This window comes from Engraulis encrasicolus, chromosome 13 (assembly GCF_034702125.1).
Source record: "Engraulis encrasicolus isolate BLACKSEA-1 chromosome 13, IST_EnEncr_1.0, whole genome shotgun sequence".
Taxonomy (NCBI): Eukaryota; Metazoa; Chordata; class Actinopteri; order Clupeiformes; family Engraulidae; genus Engraulis; species Engraulis encrasicolus.
The window spans coordinates 53139972-53163249 of record NC_085869.1 but is presented as its reverse complement, the minus strand read 5'-3'; the positions used below and the strand labels follow the sequence as shown (position 1 = coordinate 53163249).

Sequence of the window (23278 nt, the reverse complement as noted above, 5' to 3'; positions counted from 1 at the left end):
GTAACTGGAAAGAATGATAATAATATATTCTTTCAGGTTTTGTGTCAATTGCTTTCACACATTTTTTTCTCACTTGCAGTATATTCCCCCCAAATCTTGCAAACATAAACAACTACTGAACACACAAAATGCTAAATCAGCTTCTCACTCCACCAAAATGAAGCAGAAGCTTTCTAATCTAACAAAGTGTGTAATACATTTGCAAAACATGTCAAAGATAATGATTAGTGTTAGGTATTGCTAACTTGAGACGTAGTGGTGAAATATGAGTGTGTTAGAGTTTTCAAATGTCACAGGCCTACCTTTTTTTGTGTGTGGACAAAATTTGTAAGTAGGCAGTGTGCCCACATACCGTCACAAAGTCAGTGTTTTCACACATAGCTTGCACATTACCAGATTATTACTGCACGTTGGAATGTACTCGTCACATGCTACTACTGCCCAGTGGCCACTATATGCTCCTTGCAAACAGCAAGCATCAAGTTTTCTTTGACTAGGTGGGTCAACCTACTTGGAGAGAGAGGGGGGGTGGGGGAGACAGACAGACAGACAGACAGACAGATTCAATTGAGGACGAGGCTTGTCCTATGATGTCTTCGAAGGTGCAATGTGTAGGATGGTGGCTCATTGAAACTGTTCTGCCTATTGCCAATTTTGATCTTTTCATGAATATGTACTACAGAATAAACTAATATTTACTAGTATGAGCACACTAGGACAAGGACTGCACTGCAGGCATAATGAATACATTTGATGGTGGTGATAAGTATTCGTGAAAAGGTAGGCCTAACATTTGTGAATAGGCTTCTGGAAATAAACTACGAAATATTGTACTGTGCACCTTTAAGGTGTACTGCATAAGAGTTTGTTTCCCTTCTTCAAACTTGCCAGGGTTAGGAAATGCGACAATGTGTGTAATGCAATTTACACGTGCGTCTCTCTAGTGCGTGTGTGCGCGCGCTAGTGACTGCCAAGGAGTAGGCATATTTGTCCATAAGGTGGTGCTATTGCCTACAGAAAAAAAGTGGGGAACAAGTTTTTTTTTTTAATCTTCCTGCGAAATTAATAAATGAAAGAGTGGATCTTTGTTAACCTGAGGAAACCATACAACGACGCGTTCTGAAATATCGATAAGGGTCAATCTGAGCAGTAGGCTAGCCAGTGTCTTTGGAAATATTTGTCTGTGTGAATATTATAAAGAATAGAAAACTATTATTTTGTCACTCAATAGTCATTCATTCATTTTGGTGAATCAGTTTTCCCTGAAATATTCACCGAATAATTGTGACTAGGAAACATTTAACTGGAAATGGGATCCTTTATCAGCATTCGCTCCTCCCAGAAGTCGTGACATCAGCATGGCTTTGGCTTCTCCAAGGGGACTTCGCCAAGTGACCGTGCATCACAAAGTAACACACGGAGGAAAAAAGGGTACAAGACCGGAGGTTTAGCATGTGTACGTGCAAAGTGGCCATTCCCGTCTAGGTAAGTTAAAATGTTTCACTTTTGGGGGCTTCCTACTGTGTGCGTAAATTGCGCGCCAGTCGCAAATGATTCTAGTTGATTATAGTTGTCTTTTTGAGAGGTGGCTGGGGAAAGTGAGAATATAATTACCATAGGTTACGGAATTTTTAGGAATTTTTTTTAAATCTGTATTTCACTGTAAGAGTGGGCTAAATCGAGTATGAATGGTCGTAACAACCAAAGGCCACAATTCAAACATGGGGAAACATTTGGCTGAATGCAACAGAGCTGTGGCTAAACCATTCCGAATGATTCGACTGTTGAAGGGGTTAGAGTTCTAAACTCCGTACAGATAACGTTATGCTCATTTTCATAATCAATACAGGTTTGCAAGAAACAAAACAGCCTTGGTTCCTCGACTACCAAGCAAGTTGGACAGTGCTCAAAAGCGTGACGTCCGTTGCCATGGCATCAAACATTCCACTTATATCCGAACAGTTGATGCGCGCTCGGAATGAAAGGGATACGCCTGGCCTTCAAGATGCAAAGTGCTAAACGATCGTTTTTATGTGTTTCAGGTCTATTATGTCGTTTTCTTCCCCGTGGTAGATGGCATTTGACACGACCTGGCCTAACACAAACAGTTGTCAAGCAATTGCCCTCCTGGGGAAAAAAAACCCACTGACTTATTAGGCAAAATGTGTACAGGTGTATTTGGGATTAGCCTACGGATGGCTGGTTGTCAACCTGTAGCATGTTCCATTCACACAAGAGCAGTAGGCTCATTTCGAGATACTTTGTAACATAACTAAGTCGAATGTCCATTTAGAGTATATTTTCAACAAGGCTGAATGATTGTATTCTCCTCCAATTACAGTAGGCTACTGGGCACTGGGCAACCATAATGACACAAACTCATTGTTAGGTAGTAGCGGAGGGCTCATTGTGTAAATGGGTCGGCATGTGATTCAAGATCAGCTGCTCCTCCAGCATTAGTTAATGGCGTGTGTGTGTGTGTGTGTGCGTGTGTGCGTGTGCGTGCGTGTGGGAAGATAGGTGGTGGTTTGGGGACCTGATATATTATCAGCATCTTACTTCCAAGCCTTGCAATAACTGTAGCAATGACTCTATGGTAAAGGATTTTCAACATGAGCTACTGGTAGATAAGGTCCAGTAGAAGGCCTAATCCTTTCATTCAACAAAGCTAACTCTGGTACTGGAACTGTCCAATACATGGCCGCTGTCAAATAAGCCAATAAAGTGAACTAAACTATACTAAAAAAGGATCTCTACTTGGACTCTTGGCACTACAGACACCAACTTTCTATGGTGCAAAATTAAGTACGTAGTTGTATTAGTCAGGTTTGTGGTAAACATGATGGCCTATATCCCCAGTGCTGAATCTTTGGGCTTTCGGCACGGCCTCTTGTGTAATGAGTCATTTGTCTCCAGTGGCTGCATCCTTGGAGACCCTGAGGGCTGTCTTATTTGCCGGGAAGAAAGATCACTGCATTGGACAGAATATTATTGGACAGGGATATTGCAGCTTCTTACATCCTCTCAGATGGACCACTCGTAAGGGCTTTTAGTCATTCTTTGCTGAAAACACTCTCAACTAGCCTACAGCTTAATAACATTGAAATGACATTACAAAGCCTGTAAATTAACATAGTATGATTTGAACATTACCTTTCTGGTTGTGATAAGGTTATAACAGAGGATCTGTATTTATATGTAGACTGGTACTAGCTGTTTTACGAACCTCCTACACTAATAGTAAAAACTGCTCCACATAGCCTACCTGACTTTCACATCACATGCATACATTTTGTATCACATCACATTAGGGGTGGGCGATATGACGATATTATATCGTGAATCGCGATATTGAGTAAAATATCGTCTCGAATCTGCCAAAGTGGAGAAATCGTATAGATCGTCTTGCAGTGAAGATGTTTATTATCAGTATCAGAGTGACGTTTTCTCACTTGTGTTGTTGTCTTCACTTTATTCTTTACATTATTGTTTTCCACTTGTACACTTTATGAGAGTATCATCAGTGTGTTAACATTTTATTGACTGCAAATTGCAGGTATATGAAAGTTGTTTTTTGTTGTTTTTATTTTTTGGATGGAAGATCGTGATAAAAAATCGATATCGTGATTTCATGTTAAAAAATCGTGATACAACATTTTTGCCATATCGCCCACCCCTACATCACATGCATACATAGGACTTACATTTTAAAGATAGTTCTATTTCAGTTCATTTAAGTAAAATGCTCTTAGTTTCTCATGCCTTAATATGCACTAGTCAGCAGTGCCTGTTAGTCATGCATGCAGAAAAAGGCCAGATGTGAAATGTGGCTACTCAAAGGGCTAATGCATTAGCGTAATAATAATAAATCAGGCCTGGTTCTAGTTATGAAACATGCAAAGAAATGTTCTCACTTCAGAGCACAGGGTATGATAGCACATCGAAGCTCTTTGAAGTTCAGCAAGATCACTGTTACCTCAAGGTAACTTTTTACCAGCTCTCAAGAATGCAGGATGTCTGAGACTTGCCCAGACACTGAACTTGTTTACTGCATCTAGCGCTAATGTGTCATGCCTCATTCCATCGTTCAATGTTTGTCTAGTGACAGACCATTTTAAAGTCATAAGAGAGACATAGCCTAAAGCTTCAGTATGCTCTGCTGCTGCTGTTTGTGTATCATCCTGTTTTCTTTTCTAATGCACTTGGCTGTCTCCAGAGAGAATATTTGTACAGTACAGTAAACAAAACAACAAATCAGCATCATGTTGTATTACTGCCACAAGAGATACACTTTTTACAATTAGTGCATGTTTTACATATTCTTTCCCCCCAAAGTCTTGATTTATATTACTAAGAGAGTGATGATTCTATTAAAGGCCATAGAGACCACGAGGGACAGCTATAAACCCAGCACATAAACAACAGTATTACACACATTATATTTAATAGGCCTATGTCCTTTCGCAACTGTGAAAAGACAATTTACTCAGTAGCAACTATGCCAATTCAAATGCCCATCTCCCAGTTTTCTACAATTCATTCATTTTCATGGACATGTTGAAGTATATTGTGTGTCATGAAAGCAATCATTCATGTTAGCTTGCGAAACTGTAGCTTGTAGTGTCATGTACATTCCTTTTTGACTGCATTGCCACACTGAAAGCAACACAATCATAGCCTGCCCTTAACCTTTCCACTATATTGTGTTCATGTTCTTAACATTTCCTGTTTCTTCTTTTCAGACAATATGGATGGGCACTACTAGTAGAGCTTGACATGTGCCAGTGGCAAGAAAGGGGGGGACCTAGCAGACACAACTGGGATTGACTGAACAACCAAAATGGCCGCACATAGGATCAGAACGACCAACAACAACACAGCGCTGCCCCGCTGCAAGTCTGAGGGCACGCTCATTGACCTCGGTGAGAGCGTCACTGAGGCCTCGCTCACAGATGTCAAAGGTGAGTTCTTTTTTTGGACTTGGCATTGCCACTTTCTTTAAAACTATGTATTGCTTGCTTTTTTCGGCCACGGGAATTCTTGACTGTTTTCTGACCAACTACATTACAAGATCACAGGCATTCTTTGTCTACAATTGCAACTCTCCATGGCACTCTGTGTAATAGGGCTTGTGTCATAGAGTTCAATCATTCAGCAGTTTTTATAAGTTTGAGACATTGCTTGGCCAAGTTGTACAGTAATAGTGCTATGTAATAGAGTGTTGTATTTCCTGAATCCTCACTTAATGTTGGTGTAAAATCGCTCACATTAACTCTTCAATTCTTTTTGTAGTGCCTTCTCCAAGTGCCTTGAGACTGGATACCACTGCCTGCATCAACACTGCCAGGGAGGTTGTGGCCATCAAGGACTACTGCCCGTCTAGCTTCACCACCCTGAAGTTCTCCAAGGGAGAGCGCCTGTTTGTACTGGACACATCGGGTGGAGAGTGGTGGTACGCCCACAACAACACCGAGATGGGCTACATCCCAGCCGCCTACGTCCAGCCGGTCAATTACCGCGACTCCTCGTTTAGTGACAGCGGGATGATTGATAGCATCGGGGAGAGCACTGACGAAGGTGAGGAGGCTAAGGAGCTGAATCTCCTTGGCGACTGGAAAGGGGTGATCCTTCAGCCCACGGAACTTCAGAACGGAAACCCGTTCACTGATAGGACCTCGACGAACCCTTTCCTCAACGGAAGCGTCCAGGGGGTGGCTGCTGTCGATCAGAATCTGAAGAGCAACAGGAGCTCGGTGGACATGCTGCTCTTTGACACACTCACCCCGTCGGTGGGCAACTCCACCAGCAGTAACATAAACATTAGCGGGTTCGATGGTGGTGCTCTGTTTGACACAAGCACTGACAACCCGGACAACCCGTTTTTCAGGAGCAAGCGCTCCTACAGCTTGTCAGAGTTGTCCACTTTGAGGGCCCAGAGAGATGCTCCCCAGCAGGGCTACACATCGTTCTTCGGCGGGCTCAAAGCACCAGCCCCAGAGCAGTTTCAGAGCAGGGAGGATTTCAGGACTGCCTGGCTCAACCACAGGAAGTTGGCTAGATCGTGCCACGACCTGGACTCGCTGGGACAGAGCCCGGGCTGGGGACAGACGCAACCCATTGAGACGAACATCGTTTGCAAACTGGACAGTTCCGGCGGCGCCGTTCAACTGCCAGACACCAACATCAGTATTCACATTCCGCAAGGTCACGTGGCCCCGGGTGACACCCAGCAGATCTCCATGAAGGCCCTTCTCAACCCGCCGCTGGAGCTGAACAACGACCGATGCACCACCGTCAGCCCCGTGGTGGAGATCAAGCTGAGCAACATGGAGACCAAAACGCCCATCACCTTGGAGATGAATGTGTCTGTGGTGGTGAAGATGGAGAGCAGGCAAGTGGCCAAGGTGATCTGTGTGCGGAGCGACTGCAAAGAGGGTCCCTACAACGCTGTGCCAGAGGTGTACATGTACGGAGACACTATTCAAGTTCGCCTTGACAATCTCGAGCCTTGCATGTACGTGTCCGTCGTGGCGCAAGCCCAAACAGTCGCTCCGTACGCGTCTGTCTGGGAACACGTCGTGAAGAAGATCACCATTGGCGTTTACGGGCCTAAACACATCCACCCGTCCTTCAAGACGGTGGTTGCCATTTTTGGCCACGACTGCGCCCCAAAGACACTGATGGTCACTGAGGTGGGCAAGCAGGGTCAGTCATCCCTTCCTGTGACCCTGCAGCTGTGGGGGAAGCATCAGTTTGTCCTGGCCAAGCCACAGGATCTGGAACTGGGTGTCTACTCCAACATGGCTAACTATCAGGTGAAAGCCATGGGGCAGGAGAGGGTGGTCAGGGGCTTCCAGGTGAAGCTGGGGAAGGTGAGCCGGCTCATCTACATGATCGCCACGAGAACCCCCGGGGAGCTGTCCGACTTCACCCTCCGGATCCAGGTCAAGGACTACAAAGACTGCATTCTGGCTCAGTTTTGTGTGCAGACGCCCCAGCCGCCGCCGAAGCTGGCGCCAAAGACCTCGGCGCAGAGGCGGTTCTTGAAGAAGAAGGAGGTGAACAAAATTGTGCTCTCGCCACTCGCCACCACCACAAAATACCCGGTGTTCCTGGAGCGACGGGTCACGAATATAAAATTTGGCAAGTTGATCAAAACTGTGATTCGGCAGCACAAGAACCCCTACCTGTTGGAGTACAAGAAAGGAGACGTGGTAGCCCTCCTCAGCGAAGAGCGAGTCAAGCTCAAGGGACAGCTTTGGACTAAGGAATGGTACATCGGTTACTGCCACGGAAAGACCGGACTGGTCCACGCCAAAAACGTGCTGGTGGTCGGAAAGGTCAAGCCGATTTACTTCAACGGTCCTGACCTGACCACTACAATCCTCCTCGAGCAGATTCTGAAGCCCACCAAGTTCCTTACGTACATCTACGCGTCGGTGAGAACCACGCTGATGGAGAACGTGGGCAGCTGGAGGGCGTTTGCGGACGCGCTGGGGTACGTGAACCTGCCCCTCACCCACTTCTGTCGCACGGAGCTGGACAGCGAGCCCGAGAGGGTGGCGTCCGTGCTGGAGAAGCTGAAAGAGGACTGCAACAACTCGGAGGGAAAGGAGAGGAAGTCCTTCCAGAAGGAACTCATGACTGTGAGTGACTGTTTTCTTTTGTGATGCTAATAACCTCACAGATAGCATGAACCGTAACATATGCCATTCTAGCAATACAAAATATGAAGCAAGCAACACTTCACATTCAAAGTAGTTTATGTTGGCTGTTATTTAAAGGTGTGCCCCAGCTGATTACACTGCCAGAACTCACTGCTTTGTATTTCTACTGTGATAAGCAAGCGTGTATTACAATGTGAAGAGAACACAGATAACCTTGTGCCAAGGATACTAACGAGGTGAACACAGCTATTGTACTGTAGAAAATAAAGCTTTAGGCCTACTTTAGAAAACCATAAAATAATTTATTCTAAAATGATGTTACACGGCAAAAGGCCTTTTATTTGCCACTTTGTATTGAAAAGCTGTTGTGGTCAGAATGGAGGTCATGCTGGCTGAATAATCCAGAGACACACCCCGGCTTGTAAGACTCCACATTGAGCCACATTGTTGCGGCAGCACTGTACAGTATCGGTTGTGTAACCTCAGCCATTGCCTCCCCTTACAACCCCTGCTGTTCTCTGGGTCGCGTTGGGCCAAACATGCATGACAGGGTTGCGGTGAAAAGTGTTTTTTTCCCAGAGATGAGCTACTGTAGGCTGATGGCATACAATATATGGCATACATATGGCATACAACATTGGCATATTTAAATGCACAGTGCTCCTATAGGTTATTGTTGTGAATGTTGACACATAGTATAGCCTAAATGTCTCCGGTGCACACTCACCTTTTGATGCGTTCCCCAAGCAATATCATAAGTACATTAGCCCTTCAGGCTGTTGCCATAACACAATTGTCCATAGAGACTTAAAAGACTTCTCGTGTGAATGCTGTAATAATGCATGCACTAGAGTCTAGTGACTAGACAAACAGGAGTTAACCATGCAGTGGCTATTTGGAGACTGGAGATTTTTCTGACTACACTGTTGCTGACTACACAATAATCTTAACTTCAGGTTTGCAAGCTGTTTCAAAAGGAATTTTGACATTTTATGACTTTATCACTTAATATATGCAATATCCCTGTAAACCTTGACCCCCCACCCCCCCGCCGCCCCCCCCATAAACCTTGTCTAAAATTAGCACCTTGTTTAATACAGTAGAACCAGCCCTTTCTCTTCTGCGTCGGTGGCTTTATAGACTAAATCATGCAGAATGCAACTAGGTTTCCATAATTAATGATGTGCCACAGCGCTGGCAACAGTGACTCCAGTATACGGCCGCCATCAGCAGTCAGCACATGCATCGTCTTTCATCACAGCTGTCTCAGGACACCCACACTTTTAGTAGCGAAAAAGTGAAAACACTCTCTGTTTCCCGCTCTTGCTCTATGCCTCAGTCTCTTCTGTCTGTTACTCTGTCTCTGTTGCTAGCTCGCTCGCTCGCTCTCTCTCTCTCTCTCTCTCTCTCTCTCTCTCTCTCTCTCTCTCTCTCTCTCTCTCTCTCTCTCTCTCTCTCTCTCTCTCTCTCTCTCTCTTACTCGTACCTCTCATTCACTCACTAAGTCTGCACCCTTTGAAGTCTGGGCTGTTAACGCATTTGTGCCTAATTAAATAGGGCTTTTCTGACATCCAATGGGGGCCAGTTGGACACAGCTCATCACTGTCCATGCCCTTATCGGCACTGGCAGCTGTGGAAGACGATCGGTTAATGTTGTTCACTTTGCAGTGCAGTCAAGTACTGGCTTGTTAGAGTCATGCCTTTACAATGACTTGTGGGCTACTGTAAAGTTCTCTCAGCTGTTTCTTCCATTTTGTGATGTGTTTTCCTCTATGCAGTATGACATTCCGTGTTAATTCAACACTGAAATAATACACTGTGACCAAATACACTCTAGAAGATGTTAAAATTGACTCCCTGAGGGTTTGAATTAACACTGCATTTTTTACTGTGTGGTAATACATGTACAATATACTAATAAAATGAATATATAGAGGTCTTTTACAATTGGAACTATCTCCCACTACGTTGAATCTGCATTAATAGGATTCATTTCCGCATATTGCATGTACCACCATCAACTACATCATCATTTGAATATGTAGCTTTGATAGGGTGTTTAAAAAGTTCAATACACTATGTTTTGGTGTGCTGTGAACCATGATGGGAGCGTTGCAAATCAAAGGAAATCAAAAGGATTTTTGAGTACAGCCAAAAGGGAGGTGAGAGACCTCCTGCAAAGATAGGTCTGTCCAAAAGACAAGCAGAGTTCATCAAATGTACATGCAGCTTTTATAAAGATTTGGAGAACAAAAAGCACAGACGATAATGCTTGTCCAACTGCTGGTATATAAATATTACCAAAAGGTAATAGAACCATGGTGTAGAATGGTGTAGAACCGTTGTAGCCTATAAGCTTATTAATCGATCCTCGTATCCTCGGTATCTTGTAGTATAAATCTTTACTAAGTGACTGAGGTGGCGGGTAAGATTAAAGCTCTCAGTTTATTTTTTCTCTTCTTTTCTCACCTACACTCCAGAGTGTGAGCTTTTCTACTCCCTCTTCCCTCTGTGGCAACAGAGCAGGAAGCTACAGCGAGGTCTGACTCCACAGCACAGGAACCTGCAACAGGATGCGTCTCCTGCCAAGAGCCGCGTGTCCTCAGCTGTTAGGCGTTCAGAGCAGAACCTCTGGCTCAATGTTGGGAAGATGCAAGATAAGACTTTGCATGATATATGACATATTGTTTATGCACTCTTTATTCTCCAAAGCAATGTATTTGTAATGTATGTAGTGCAACGTGCAGAGTGCAATGTTGTCTTCCTAGTTTTGTTTGATGATGGTCTTCATGAGCATTTTGGAAGTTTCTGTATTTATTTGGTATTTACAAGCTGTAGTAGCATGAAGATCAATTTTCTCCGACGTGCGCACTGAAGGGTGTGCATGTTTGTTGTGCAGTCAGTAGCTCATGTGGCAGTATAACACTCATGTTGATGTGTCATCTACAGGCACTGTTAGCTGGGTCTCACAGGTCAGGCAGCTCCCTGGCATAGTGCCGGGAATCAGCTGTGGAACAGTATACTGTGTTTACCTAATTGTATAGTTACCTATATTTGGAGAACCTCTGGGATATAATCTGGAAATGATTTCCTTTTTTCTGCCCTGGCCGCAGGAAACACATGATTCAGCAGAGTTAAGCCAGAGAGAGTAGAGAGAGAGAGGTTCCATTGGCCCATTGTTTCCTGGTTCTATTATTGCCCCCTTTAGGCAGACCTAAGGACTGTTCTATTCAATGCGCCCATTTAGGCAGACCGGAACCTGGTCATGTTAGGTGCCCATAGAAACCTATTATGTTGGCATATCTCTATAGAATATCTCTGCCTTGGTGGTTCCCAAACTGGGGGCTGGGTCCCCTGAGGGAGGCACAGGGGTACTGCATAGGGGTTGTGGACAGAAGGGATTCTTTGCAAAACTAATTCCATCGGTTAGTATAAGTATTCACCTGAATGGTTAATACCACTATTTAATATTCCTATCAATTTCATATTAAATGTGCAATATTAATTGTGACAGAAAATGGTATTTTGGAATATAGGGGCAGGAGGATCGCAAAAAATAATTCTTAACCTGTTAAGACGGCGTTATAAATTTGCATTACTAAAGGCCCTGTGTTTTGTCATAGTATTGTAGTACTATGTTTGTTAACTTTTCAGTGACTATTACAGCGTGCCACTAGAGGTACGACGTGCATTAAGGGGCTACATACAATAGGAGGGTCCCAGCAGCAAAAAAGTTTGTGAACCATTATACCTAGTGCCTCAGATTAACGTTGTTGGTCGTAACACGCCTTACATCTCAAAGGCACTGTAAACATACTTGTGCTGTACAACCTAATCGCCCTAAGCTTTTTGTTCTGAATGGCTTGGCTGCGATGGAAGCTTGGACATCAAAGCTGGTTGTTATTGTGTGGTGTGGTAACGGTTCCCAGCCATTTTCCACCCAGAAAAATTCCACTGCACTGAATCAGAGCTTAGGGCTGCCTCTCGGTCACATCACATGCACATACTACTGCTCACGCGTTCACACACACCATAACACTGTTATGGTTTTCAGCCGCACGCACACACACAGCCAGTTGTCAATTGTCACACTAATTTCGAAGCCGTTAGAGACTGTGTAACATCAATACACCTGATATTGACCTCGGTCTCCTAGTTTGAAATTGTCTACAATGTCTAGCATGCAAATCTTATTTTTACAATGCTGATAAAAAATGTTATTGACTGTATGGGTCCTTAGATACAGTTTTCCACTTTCATTTTTTGGATTTGTTTTTGATCATTGCTTGGATGGATCAATCTAGGCACATGACAGCATATCTCACGGTGTACCTCACAAGGTATATGTATATTTATTACAGCATTTACCCACGGTGGCGTGCAATCGCAGTGCACAGCAGAGGAATTGTGTATTGCCGCCGACGTCCAAGGAGGAAATTGACATTTCTGTCAACATCTGCGGCTGCATTGTCTTGTTGTTGTGGAAATGAGCACACAATACCATACATACCAAACGGTATAAGAAGACAAATAAGGATGTTGGTCAAGATAGCACTGACAGACAAGACAGATAGACAAAAAACACACTATTTCAAGCCGAGCTGTTGTGTCTTGGGGTCACTGAGAGAGAGAGAGAGAGAGAGAGAGAGAGAGAGAGACAGAGAGACAGAGAGAGAGAGAGAGAGAAAGAGAGAAAGAGAGAGAGAGATTGATTTGCAGTCGTCCTCCCGGGCGTCAGGACATGTCTTCGTGGGGGGACTCGTGGCTGTGCAGATGTTTCCTGTCTCATTGTTACTTGGTAAACACCAGTGCCGTATAAGGACCGGGAGGCGCCTAGCGAGCCCCCATCTACACTCCCCCACCCCCCAATCCAACTCCAGCCCCACCTACCTCCTCTCTGACTCAGAGTATTTCACTCCGAAATCACAAAACTGCTTCCAGAGAGAAGGGTGGAGATTTCTCTCTCTCTCTCTCTCTCTCTCTCTCTCTCTCTCTCTCTCTCTCTCTCTCTCTCTTTCTCTCTCTCTCTCTCTCTCTCTCTCTCTCTCTCTCTCTCTTTCTCTCTCTCTCTCTCTCTCTCTCTCTCTCTCTCTCTCTCTCTCTCTGTCTTTGTGTGTGTGTGCATGTGTGTCTGTGTGTGATTACTCTAAATTGAGCTGTGTTGCCCTGCCCCGTATGTCACGACTTGAAATAAATTATTTTCTATTCATAGTCATCATGCGAGTTGCTGTAATTTAGGTGTTTTGTCACCTCTTAGACCTCCCAATGGATTTTTTGATGCGGCCTGTCACCTCAGCAACATGACCCTAACATTAATTTGAGCTTGATTGATTTCTGAGAAGTGTGACGTGCTGAGTGTTGCTCTGCCTTTTTTATATCCCGTATTCACATTACGCCTTGTCCAATTGCTGTCTTTGTATCAGCAGTCATTTTGAAATTAATTAACTGACTTTTAATGTGTTTATGTGATCGACTTATGCCCAAAACCACACAAGACAGAAAGGAATGCAGAAAAATAAGAAAAAAGCAGGACCACACTTTTTCACGTCACTGTGCAGATGAATCATTTAAATCGGGTTTTTTGAGCCACGTATAACAAAAATCCCTGAAATGACAAGGCAGTGAAACTCTTCTTGAGGCAAAATGATGGTCTCTCTGCATCTTATAGGGTGCCTTTTCTCCCCAAACCCTCGTGCACACAAAGTCATCCCAACAACAGTATGGGACTGATTCCACAGAATCAGATTATAGTAATGCCTATACACAGGACAGCATGAAATTCTTTCAAGGCACATTCAAGGACAGAATGAGAGATAGAGAGAATGGAGAATTGGAGAGAGAGAGAAGGGGTGGGGGCAGGTTATTTCATGCTCCAGTGTGTCAAAAAAGATCTCGAATGAAACCCGGAGCAGGTCCATGTGGCTGCCCGTGTTGATAACCCTCATTTTTAGATAACGGTCACGGCCAGGACAATGCCTGCTCGCTCTCTCTCTCTCTCTCTCTCTCTCTCTCTCTCTCTCTCTCTCTCTCTCTCTCTCTCTCTCTCTCTCTCTCTCTCTCTTTCTTGATCGCTCTATCCCCCTCTCTTGCTGTCTCTCTTTTCATATCACTATTTCCTTCAATCCACTATTTCCCCCTCTCTCTCCCTCTATATCATTCTTTCTGTCTCTCTCTCTCTCTCTCTCTCTCTCTCTCTCTCTCTCTCTCTCTCTCTGCCTGACTCTCTCTCTCTCTCTGTCTCTCTCTCTCTCTCTCTCTCTCTCTCTCTCTCTCTCTCTCTCTCTCTCTCTCTCTGTATGCACTCTATCAGTATGAGTGAGTATGAGGAGTGAGCCACAGAGTAGACAGAAAGTACAGGACTTCAGGTTTCATGGTCGTTACTGCTTCTTATCCTCCCCATAACTCCCTCTCTCCCACCCACCCCCCTCACTCTCGTCTCTTCAAACCCCCCCACGGATTTCCTGTCATTCCTGGCATTCTTGCCTTCAGAGAGCCAGAGAGGGAGCTTTGCGGAGATTAGCTGGGGTGTGCCTGATAATGTGTGTCATGGTGCTGGACGTCCCTATCTATTAGTGTGGGCAGAACCATACGGCATGGCACGGCACGGCAGGGCTGAGTAAAATACTAGGACAGTACAGCAATGTACCCAGAACACACCGAACCGAATGTGCAGCGAGTGTATTGTACTCTGTGTGTTTGTGTGTTTGTGTGTGTGTGCGTGTGCGTGCACTTGTGTGTGTGTGTGTGTGTGTGTGTGTGTGTGTGTGTGTGTGTGCGTGCGTGCATGTGTATGTGTTTGTGTGTCTGTGCCTGCGCCTGTGTGTGTGTGTGCGTGCGTGCGTGTGTATGTGTTTGTGTGTCTGTGCCTGCGCCTGTGTGTCTGCGTCTGCACAGTATTGAACATGAACCTGATTGTGCGTGCATTGATTGCCTCTCTCCGTGCTGAGGTGCTGAACATGTATTAGCCTGTTGTGAAGAATGACAGCATGTGCGTGTCTGAGAAACATGAGATTCTCTCTGCGTGTCTGTGCTTGTATCACTCATGTCCTTTGTCAACATTTATGGGAATTACAACAGGGGCTGTTTCCTTGCACAGGACATTTTGCAGTGTTAAGTCAACACTCAGATAGTCAAATTTCCAATGCTCTTATCACAGGAAACATTGCATTTCTTTGATGCTATTAGGCTACAGACATACTGTCTTGGAATGACAAGTGAGAGTGAGAGTTTTTTTTACTTGAGACACGGTGCCACTTATCTGCCGAAGCAGCTGGTCTCACTTTATTGTAAAACATAATGTTTTTTTTAAAGAAAATCCTGTCTTTGAATCAGTGGTTTGTCTGAGGAGGTACTCTGTTTGTCTCTGTGCTTGTACAACTTGAACAAGGTGACACATACACGTTTATGGGAATTGGAAGAGGGGCTGTCTTGGTGTTCCCTGTGTTCCTCTCTTGTTCCTATACCCTTAAGTTAACTTTGACTTCTAACCTATCTTATTTCCACTGGTTACCCAATTTGCTTTACACCCAGCGAATTCAATTTGAACACCAAATCCGCTTTCTGTCCATAGAGACGTAATGTGCTTCTGTCCATTCTGGTTGCTATGGTTGCTTTGGCTCTGTGGTACATACGGTTTGTCCCAGTGCTTTCCCCCTAGTGGAGAGAGAGGAGCGAGGCAAGGACAGAGTTAAAGGGAGGAGGAACACTGTGGTGTGGTTAAAGCCCCGGCCGGATGTCCTTCCTCACACACGCACACACACACACACACACACACACACACACACACACACACACACACACACACACAGACACACACACACACACACACACACACACACACACACACAGACACACACGCACACACACACACACACACACACACACAGACACACACGCACACACACACACACACACACACACACGTAGATACACACACACACACACACACACACACACACACACACACACAGGCGCATGAATGTATGCATGCACATAAACACGTACACAAACAGATACGTATACATCCACACGTAAACACACACGCACATTTAAAGCTCTTCTTTGCCCCATTACAGACATGAAGTAGTTAGCCGGCCCCCTTGCTGCCCCCAGGAGCTTGCCTGCCATCCCTCCAAATAGCACGTAGTTTCCTGGTCCTGTGCCTATCGGCGCATTCATCAAAACCGCCCAGCTAAACACGCCAGCAGCTAAACAGGCCTGAACTGATTGCTGCCTGTCTCGGAAAAAATGGAAGAAGAAGGAAATTTAAAAGCTGCAATGAACCCTCCCTGCTGGCACTACTTGTATGTGCAGAGTAAAGTTTTGTTAGTTCAACACTTGGAAAAGGATTAAATAGAGTATAAAAAAGGGTGTGCAATTTGGTTAAAAAAAAAAATACTCTACAGCCTCTAGAGCAGTGTTTCCCAAAGTTTTTTTTCAAACCGCGGACCACCCAAACAAAATGTTCAGGGACCACCTGCCAACTGAACTGATGGGGTCGCTCAGGCTACAAGTCAAACATCAAATTCTTTTGCTGATGGCTTATCTTTTAATATCAATTACAGTCCTGTCTTGTTGTGAAAGCACTAGTTTGGACTTTGGATATGTCAAGATTTAAAATAGTGCTACAAATTATACAGTTAGCTTGTCTTGTAAATGCACACATCTGTATTGCCTTGCATATCACTTGAGGTACTGTATTATGGCATGAATAGACCAGACGTAACTTCAGTGACTACAGCGACAGAAGTAATTGACTTTATATTGAGTCGCTGGCCACAGAAGAGACGAAAGCAATTTTAGGCGATTTTAGCGACTTGAGCGACAGTTTGTAGTTGGGCTTCAGTGAATATTATGCAAATGAGCTATGATGCGGTTCAGCAACAGCTGTCGCAGCCAATTGAAATGTTGGAATTCTCTGTCATACTCTGTCGCTTCTATCACTCGTCACTTTCTTGCTACACAGTCCAGCATTTCTGTGTCGCTTAATCTTGTCGTCACCGGTGAGTTCTCCCGGTCATACCAGTGGTCTCTGGACCACACTTTGAGAAGCACTGCTCTAGAGATTAAGGTGACACTCTTGTATACAGTGTATTTGATTTTACTTTCTTATTGTTGAAATACAGTAACACTCCGAAATTTACTGTGAAAGGGCTCTGCATTTACTGTAAGACAAGATTTCGTCACTTGTCCCTTCTCCATCTTGTCCTCCCTTTCTCCTCCTCTTCCTCCCCCTCCTCCTCCACTTCTTGCATCTCACTCTCCTCCCCTCCTCTTCTTGTCCCTCCTTCTCCTCCTCTTTCTTTTCCACCCCCTGTTCTTTTCCTTGTCTGCTTCCTCACAGCTTCTAGACTTTGTGTTCTGACCTGTCACAAAAAAACCTAAACATCCCATCACTCAGGGAAGGGAACAAGACATCATGTAAGCACATTGCTCACTTAGTCACAATGAGAAAACATAGTGATATTGTGTACTGTATGTCAGTCAGGGGATGATATGCGCAGACGCACGCACGCACACACACACACACACTGGCATGTATACACTACATTTACAATGAGTGAACATACAGCATAAATGTAGGCCAGTGAATGACACGTACACACACACACACACACACACACACACACACACACACACACACACACACACACACACACACACACACACACACACACACACACACACACACACACACACACACTTGTGTACAGCTAGACAGCTTGCATCCTGCATACACCCACTCACAATGCATAAACAACAAAGATGTACGTACGTGCCAAGTGGCAATGACAGACATTACAGAAACCCACAAGGGAATTCCACATGTTGCGCATGACGATGCCTTGGGGGCCTTCTAGTCATGATGACGGTGTGGTTTTATGTTGAGTGCACATGGAAGGTGGACATGGGTGCCAGTCATGTCTGCTAAGAGAAGGGGAAAGGGATGATGAGCAGGATATAGGGTGGTGAAGAGAGTAGAGTGGAGTATCTACAATTCTGGGATAGAGTAGAGTGAAGATCCTCCTTGTGGAGTTGGAGCAGCAGATAAGTGTCCAATTGGGAACACTGACGATGGGCTAGACTCAAAACGTTTTATCTTTGATTTTCTTTATTTTCAGCATTTATAATAGCTTCACTGAAGTGCATTCAACTCCTGTGTACGACTCTTTCCCCCTTGCAGCAGGAAAGTAGCCAGACTGGCTCCATCTAAGACCTCCATTCCCCTTCATTTCACTCATGCTACTAGGTAAACAGGCAGGCAGACAGACAGACAGACATGCAGGCAGACAGACAGACAGACAGGCCGGCAGGCAGACAGACAGAGAGACAGACAAACATGTTCCCAAAAGGGACACTTACTGTATGTTCACTTACTCAACAGGTGTGATATAGAAACAGAAATCACATCACCACACTGAACGTCACATTGCATTTGGCAGATGCTTTATAACCAAAGCGACTTACAAACGAGGACATAATCATAATCATAGTCAACATCACTAGCAGGTACAACACACCTCCAGATAGCAGCAAAAGATGTCATGCATACGGTAGGTAGTAATATTCTGCCAGCGACTGTATAGCTGCATGAATAAGGAGAGACAGAAAGATTCGCTACTCAATCATTCACAGGCTCCATGCCAGGTCAGTAGAGCCAGGATGTCAAGTGTTAACAACAGTGCTTTCAGCGCCCCAGTGTTCGTCACAGCCCTGACTGATTTATCCACTATGGTGGAGCTCACTCGTGAGAATGGAGATGGGGCAGCGGCTGACAGATTTACTGCGTTTACGAGCGATCTATTTATTAATCCTTTCACTTAATTAAATATCGTGAAGAGGAGACGGAGACATGTCGTCCGTCCGCACTTTGTTATAACTAAACTCCTGGGAAGGGAATTCAGCGGTCAGCCACCACATACAACCACATTATAGCACATTCTTTTTACGCAAGTTATGGCGGGTCCAAAACAACAAGTGGTGTTGCAGGCTTGCCACGAAGCCACAGGATGTTAACAGTGCCTGTTCACACGGCAATGACTGGAGGTTACTTCTATTCTGTTTACGGTCTACAGAATAGTTTGCATTTGTTGATTGCAAAATGACTGTGTACATATAATGGAATGGTTTACAAAATGAGAACAGGACATAGGAAAATGAAATTATTAATCAAATTCAATTGTTTCCATTCTGTACACAATCACTGTGAACGGTGAACTCACCATGAAATGAAATGTAGAAAGTTAAAAGTAAAACGTGAATTCAAAATATCACATTTTATGTACCAATGTCAACTCCTGACCCTTCTGGTAATGGCCTCCCAAAAGAAAACCATGAAACTCGAATCTCACATCTTTGTTACTATCTCAACACTCACAAAAAGTAATGAAATGTTCTGTAAAATTCAAAATATTGAGTTTTCCCAAATTTCCAATGATATTGTTGCAGGCCCTTCTGAAGATGGACTGCCAGGGCCTGGTGGCGCGGCTGGTGATGGACTTTGTGCTGCTGACCACGGCGGTGGAGCTGGCTGGCCGGTGGCGAGAGCTGGCCGAGAAGCTGGCCAAGGTGTCCCGGCTGCAGATGGACGCCTACGAGGCTCCGCACAGGGATAGGAGCGGAGTCGTGGATAACGAGGTAAGACCAGGCAGACATGACCTCTTGGCACTGGAAGGTTGCAAGTTCAAATCCCGTTTCATCTATGGCTGACGTGCCCTTGAGCAAGGCGCCTAACCCCACATGGTTCCGATGCTTTTAACCGATACTCCATACCTAAAGAGCAGTGAGTCACTGTAGATAGATGTGTCAACTAAGTGTAATTTGTCTTTGATCTGGTCCCCTGCTCACATGTCATGCGACTGAATTTCATTGCTCGCACTGCAAACAGTGGTGTGGTGTGCCTTTTCACCAGGTTATGGCTTCATTTTGGATAAAGGCATCGGCTAAGCATAACTGTAGTCCAGTCATTGTTTGTCCTTCGTTGCTGGTCATTATATCTTTTTCACATCTTTTTAACCTGTTAAAACACAGCGTTATAAATCTGCTGTTACCAGAACGCCAATGACTGAGACATAGTGCATTACTAAAGGCCCTCTGTTATATCACACTAGAGTAATACTATAGTAATGAACCTTTCAATGACTTATTTAATGAAGTCATATCAACCAATTAATTAATGACTATTACAGCGTGCCACTGGTGATAAGGCGTGCATTATGGGGCTACCCATCCAACGACTAAGCTTTAGATAAACGCATAGGCAAAGCACTGACGTAATCCGTTGAAATTGTTTATCCTTCATCTCTCACCATACCTTTCTGCCCACTTCCCAGGCCATGTGGAAGCCGGCGTACGACTTCCTGATCACCTGGGCGGCGCAGATTGGGGACAGCTACCGGGACGTGATCCAGGAGCTGCACCTGGGGCTGGACCGCATGAAGCACCCCATCACCCGGCGCTGGAAGCACCTGACGGGCACGCTAGTGCTGGTCAACAGCCTGGACCTGCTGCGCGGCTCCGCCTTCTCCTCCGCCCACCAGGACGACATTGCCATCTGAGCCACAGCCCCAGCCCTTGTCTGAGCTGTGTGTGTGTGTGTGTGTGTGTGTGTGTGTGTGTGTGTGTGTGTGTGTGTGTGTGTGTGTGTGTGTGTGTGTGTGTGTGTGTGTGTGTGTGGCAGGACGGGTGCTGCTAAGAAACACACACATAGAAACGCTTGCACACACTCACAGATACTAACTACACAAGCATGCGCACATGTGCGCGCGCGCACACACACACACACACACAAACACACACCTGTGTGTGCGGATCTGTACTGTAAACACAGATACATTAACACACACGCATGCACATTAACATACACGCACACTCTCTGTCACTCATATTCACACGCACAAACACATTTTTTTCTCTCTCTCTATCTCTCTCTCTCTCATACACACACTGCACTTTCCAACACTTTAGCCACTGTGTCTGCCCTTACGCATCTTTTGACTGCCTCTACCTCTGCTGTTACACCACTCTGCTTCCTCACTGCTTTATTCCCAATATGTGACACTTTTCTTCCCCTCACAAGAGTAACTCTACACACATGCGGATTAACTTGAACTGTGCATATTTTGTGCAATTTGTGCATCAAGGCTTACCCATCTGACCTATCCCGATGGAAGTCTCTTTCTTGAGTCATATAGAGGTTGTCCTACTTGGAACTGTTGCTACTGAAACGAATGCCAGCTAGCAGACCTCGGCATGGAACGTTAGTGAACTTCCCTCCCAAAGCCTCATACAGATATGCTACTAACTTAGCAAGATGCTCAGCTTTTAGCCCTCTTGTTGGCTGGCATGTGAGCCTGGCATTGCTGCGAGGTGGTGGGTTGGAGACTGGTTCTGGACTGCAGAGGAGGCCCTCAGTTACAGTGCTGTCGTGTTCTTGCCTAGCTAGGAGTGACTGAAATACAGTAGGTGCCAGCTAAGAGCATTTATGTGGAACCTTAGTAATCCCAGAGGCATTGTACAGATGTGTTACTAACTTTGCTGGAAGGCCGTATTATAGTAGCCTGATTATCATCGACTTTCAAATCTCTTCGAGACTTGGTCTGACCAAGAGCATGACAATTAACATTTCACAAACAGCATTTCCCAAATGACCTCCCTTGGTTTGCTAATGATTGTTAGCTTCCCAACAAAGTGGGAGGAGTTCCCGTATTTGCGGGAAATCAGAAAGTACTTGCATTGACTCTTGACCTGACTGGTAGCAACGCTGAAGCTGTTGCGTCACTAGGGGGCACAGCCTGGCTAGTATTATAGCTCATTTGATAGTGTGTCTGCCTCCCACACTGGAGTGTGCTGCGATAAAGAGGGTTCGACACAGGGTCTGAACTGTTACAGTGGTGCCGTGACCCGAATGGGGGTGAGGTTTAGGGTGGTGAGGCAGTGTAACAGAAGCAAGCTAGCAGAGCTCGGCATGGGACGTTAGTAAACCTCATAACGATACACTGCTTTTCTGGAAGCCTGAGTTGTGTTTCTCGAAAGTGTAGTTGTTAGCCAACAACAACTTGAGTATTTGCCAACGGGAAATTGCAAAATTTGCAGCCAACAACTACAGTTTCGAGAAATGCACCCCTGGATTTGATATGGCACGTCCGCCATACTGGAGTTTCCTGTGAAGTTGCATGACTAGGTCTGGACTATGCAGGATAACCTCGGTTACATACAGTATATTGTAGCTCAAGGAGGAATATTGACGAAACAGATGAATGTTTGTGGTTCAGCAGTTTTGTGAAGAGTAGTCTCTGCCTGGGACTACAGATTATAATGTTTGGCTGTTTATAATGTTTGGCTGTTTGGCTGTTTATAATGTTTGGCTGTTTTGCTCATTTTCACCAAATCCGCAGTATTCTTATTCATGTATTTTTGTATTATTGTTTTTGTTTGTTTGTTTGTTTTGCCAGCACAGAATATATATATATATTTTTGAATATTGCGAAACTTTTTGAACCACTTCGACACTTTTTGTTTACTACATACACTGTAAAAGACATTAAGACAAGCAAACATGAGATTACCATCTGCATTTCAAAAATTTAAAAGTATGTATGACAGCCAAATGTATATGGTTTATATATCTATATAAATGTTTACTGATTCAAGTTAATTTGTTACAGACAAAAAGGTCAATTCCATGTTACGCTCTTCTCGCCCATATGTTTCATTTAAGGCAAAAACGTTCTTTATTTGACTGTTTGACTGTCTTTTGTACATTTTGTATCAAACAGTGATTATGATGATGTTTATGGTTTAATGCTTTATCATGTCTACACACTGTAAATGTAAAGGCCAACAATGTCTGGAGAACTGTGTTTAATGCATTTATTTGTGCTGGATTCAGTGCTGTGTACTGTATGCTTATTCAGCACATTTGTACTATACAGTATGTTGCATGTTTATGAGACTACTATCATTTGGAATAAAATATTAGCCTTTGTACTGTTTATTGTGAGTCACTGAGTTATCTACAGTTAAGTGTAGTTGTAACTGTTTTGCACAAATCAATCATGATTTCCCATTTTATTACACGGCATGAGTGAATAATCACCATGTATTACATTCATTAATCTAATTTACTTTCATTGCAATACAGGAAAGCAAGCAAACAAAAGGGGGAAGACAGAAAATAGAGCCATATTCCTTGTATTTCACATAAAATGTAAAGTGAGAAAAGATTCTATGTTTTGTAGGGGAAAGGAAAGGTACCAGCACACATTAGATTTATAACAGATCCAGTCCAGATTGGAATAGTAAGTGGCACAGATACATCAGAGGATCCTTTTGTAGTGGGTGAAAATTACCTGGTTTCGTTGTGTCTCAGTATTGAAAGTGGCCCTCTGTTTCACAACAAAGACTTGAGTACCTGCTGAGAGTGTGACACACTGATGACACACATCCTCTGTTGCCCCTTGTCTTTCATCCATGACCATCCTCATCCGCCTCCATCGCACCTCTCAAGGAAATGCTTTACAGAGAGCCTCATTAACAAACAAGGGAGACAAAGTGGTACATACAGAAAGGTGTGTCTGTGTGTGTGTGTGTGTGTGTGCGTGCGTGCGTGC

The 23278-nt window shown here is 44.5% G+C and overlaps 1 protein-coding gene across 2 annotated transcripts; it reads left to right on the top strand.

The window, feature by feature from the left end:
- The first annotated feature begins 1385 nt into the window (after positions 1-1385).
- On the top strand, positions 1386-22660 carry sh3bp4 (SH3-domain binding protein 4). 2 transcript variants are annotated; one of them, XM_063214247.1, is made up of 5 exons: positions 1386-1485; positions 4743-4961; positions 5293-7646; positions 19116-19304; positions 20000-22660. In XM_063214247.1, exons 2-5 carry the CDS (start codon positions 4841-4843, stop codon positions 20222-20224), a joined length of 2889 nt encoding a protein of 962 aa, XP_063070317.1. In that variant the 5' UTR covers positions 1386-1485; positions 4743-4840; the 3' UTR covers positions 20225-22660. The 2 variants fall into 2 exon arrangements, with proteins under 2 accessions (XP_063070317.1, XP_063070318.1); XM_063214248.1 differs by lacking the exons at positions 19116-19304; positions 20000-22660 and adding an exon at positions 10148-10427.
- Positions 22661-23278: the final 618 nt, after the last annotated feature.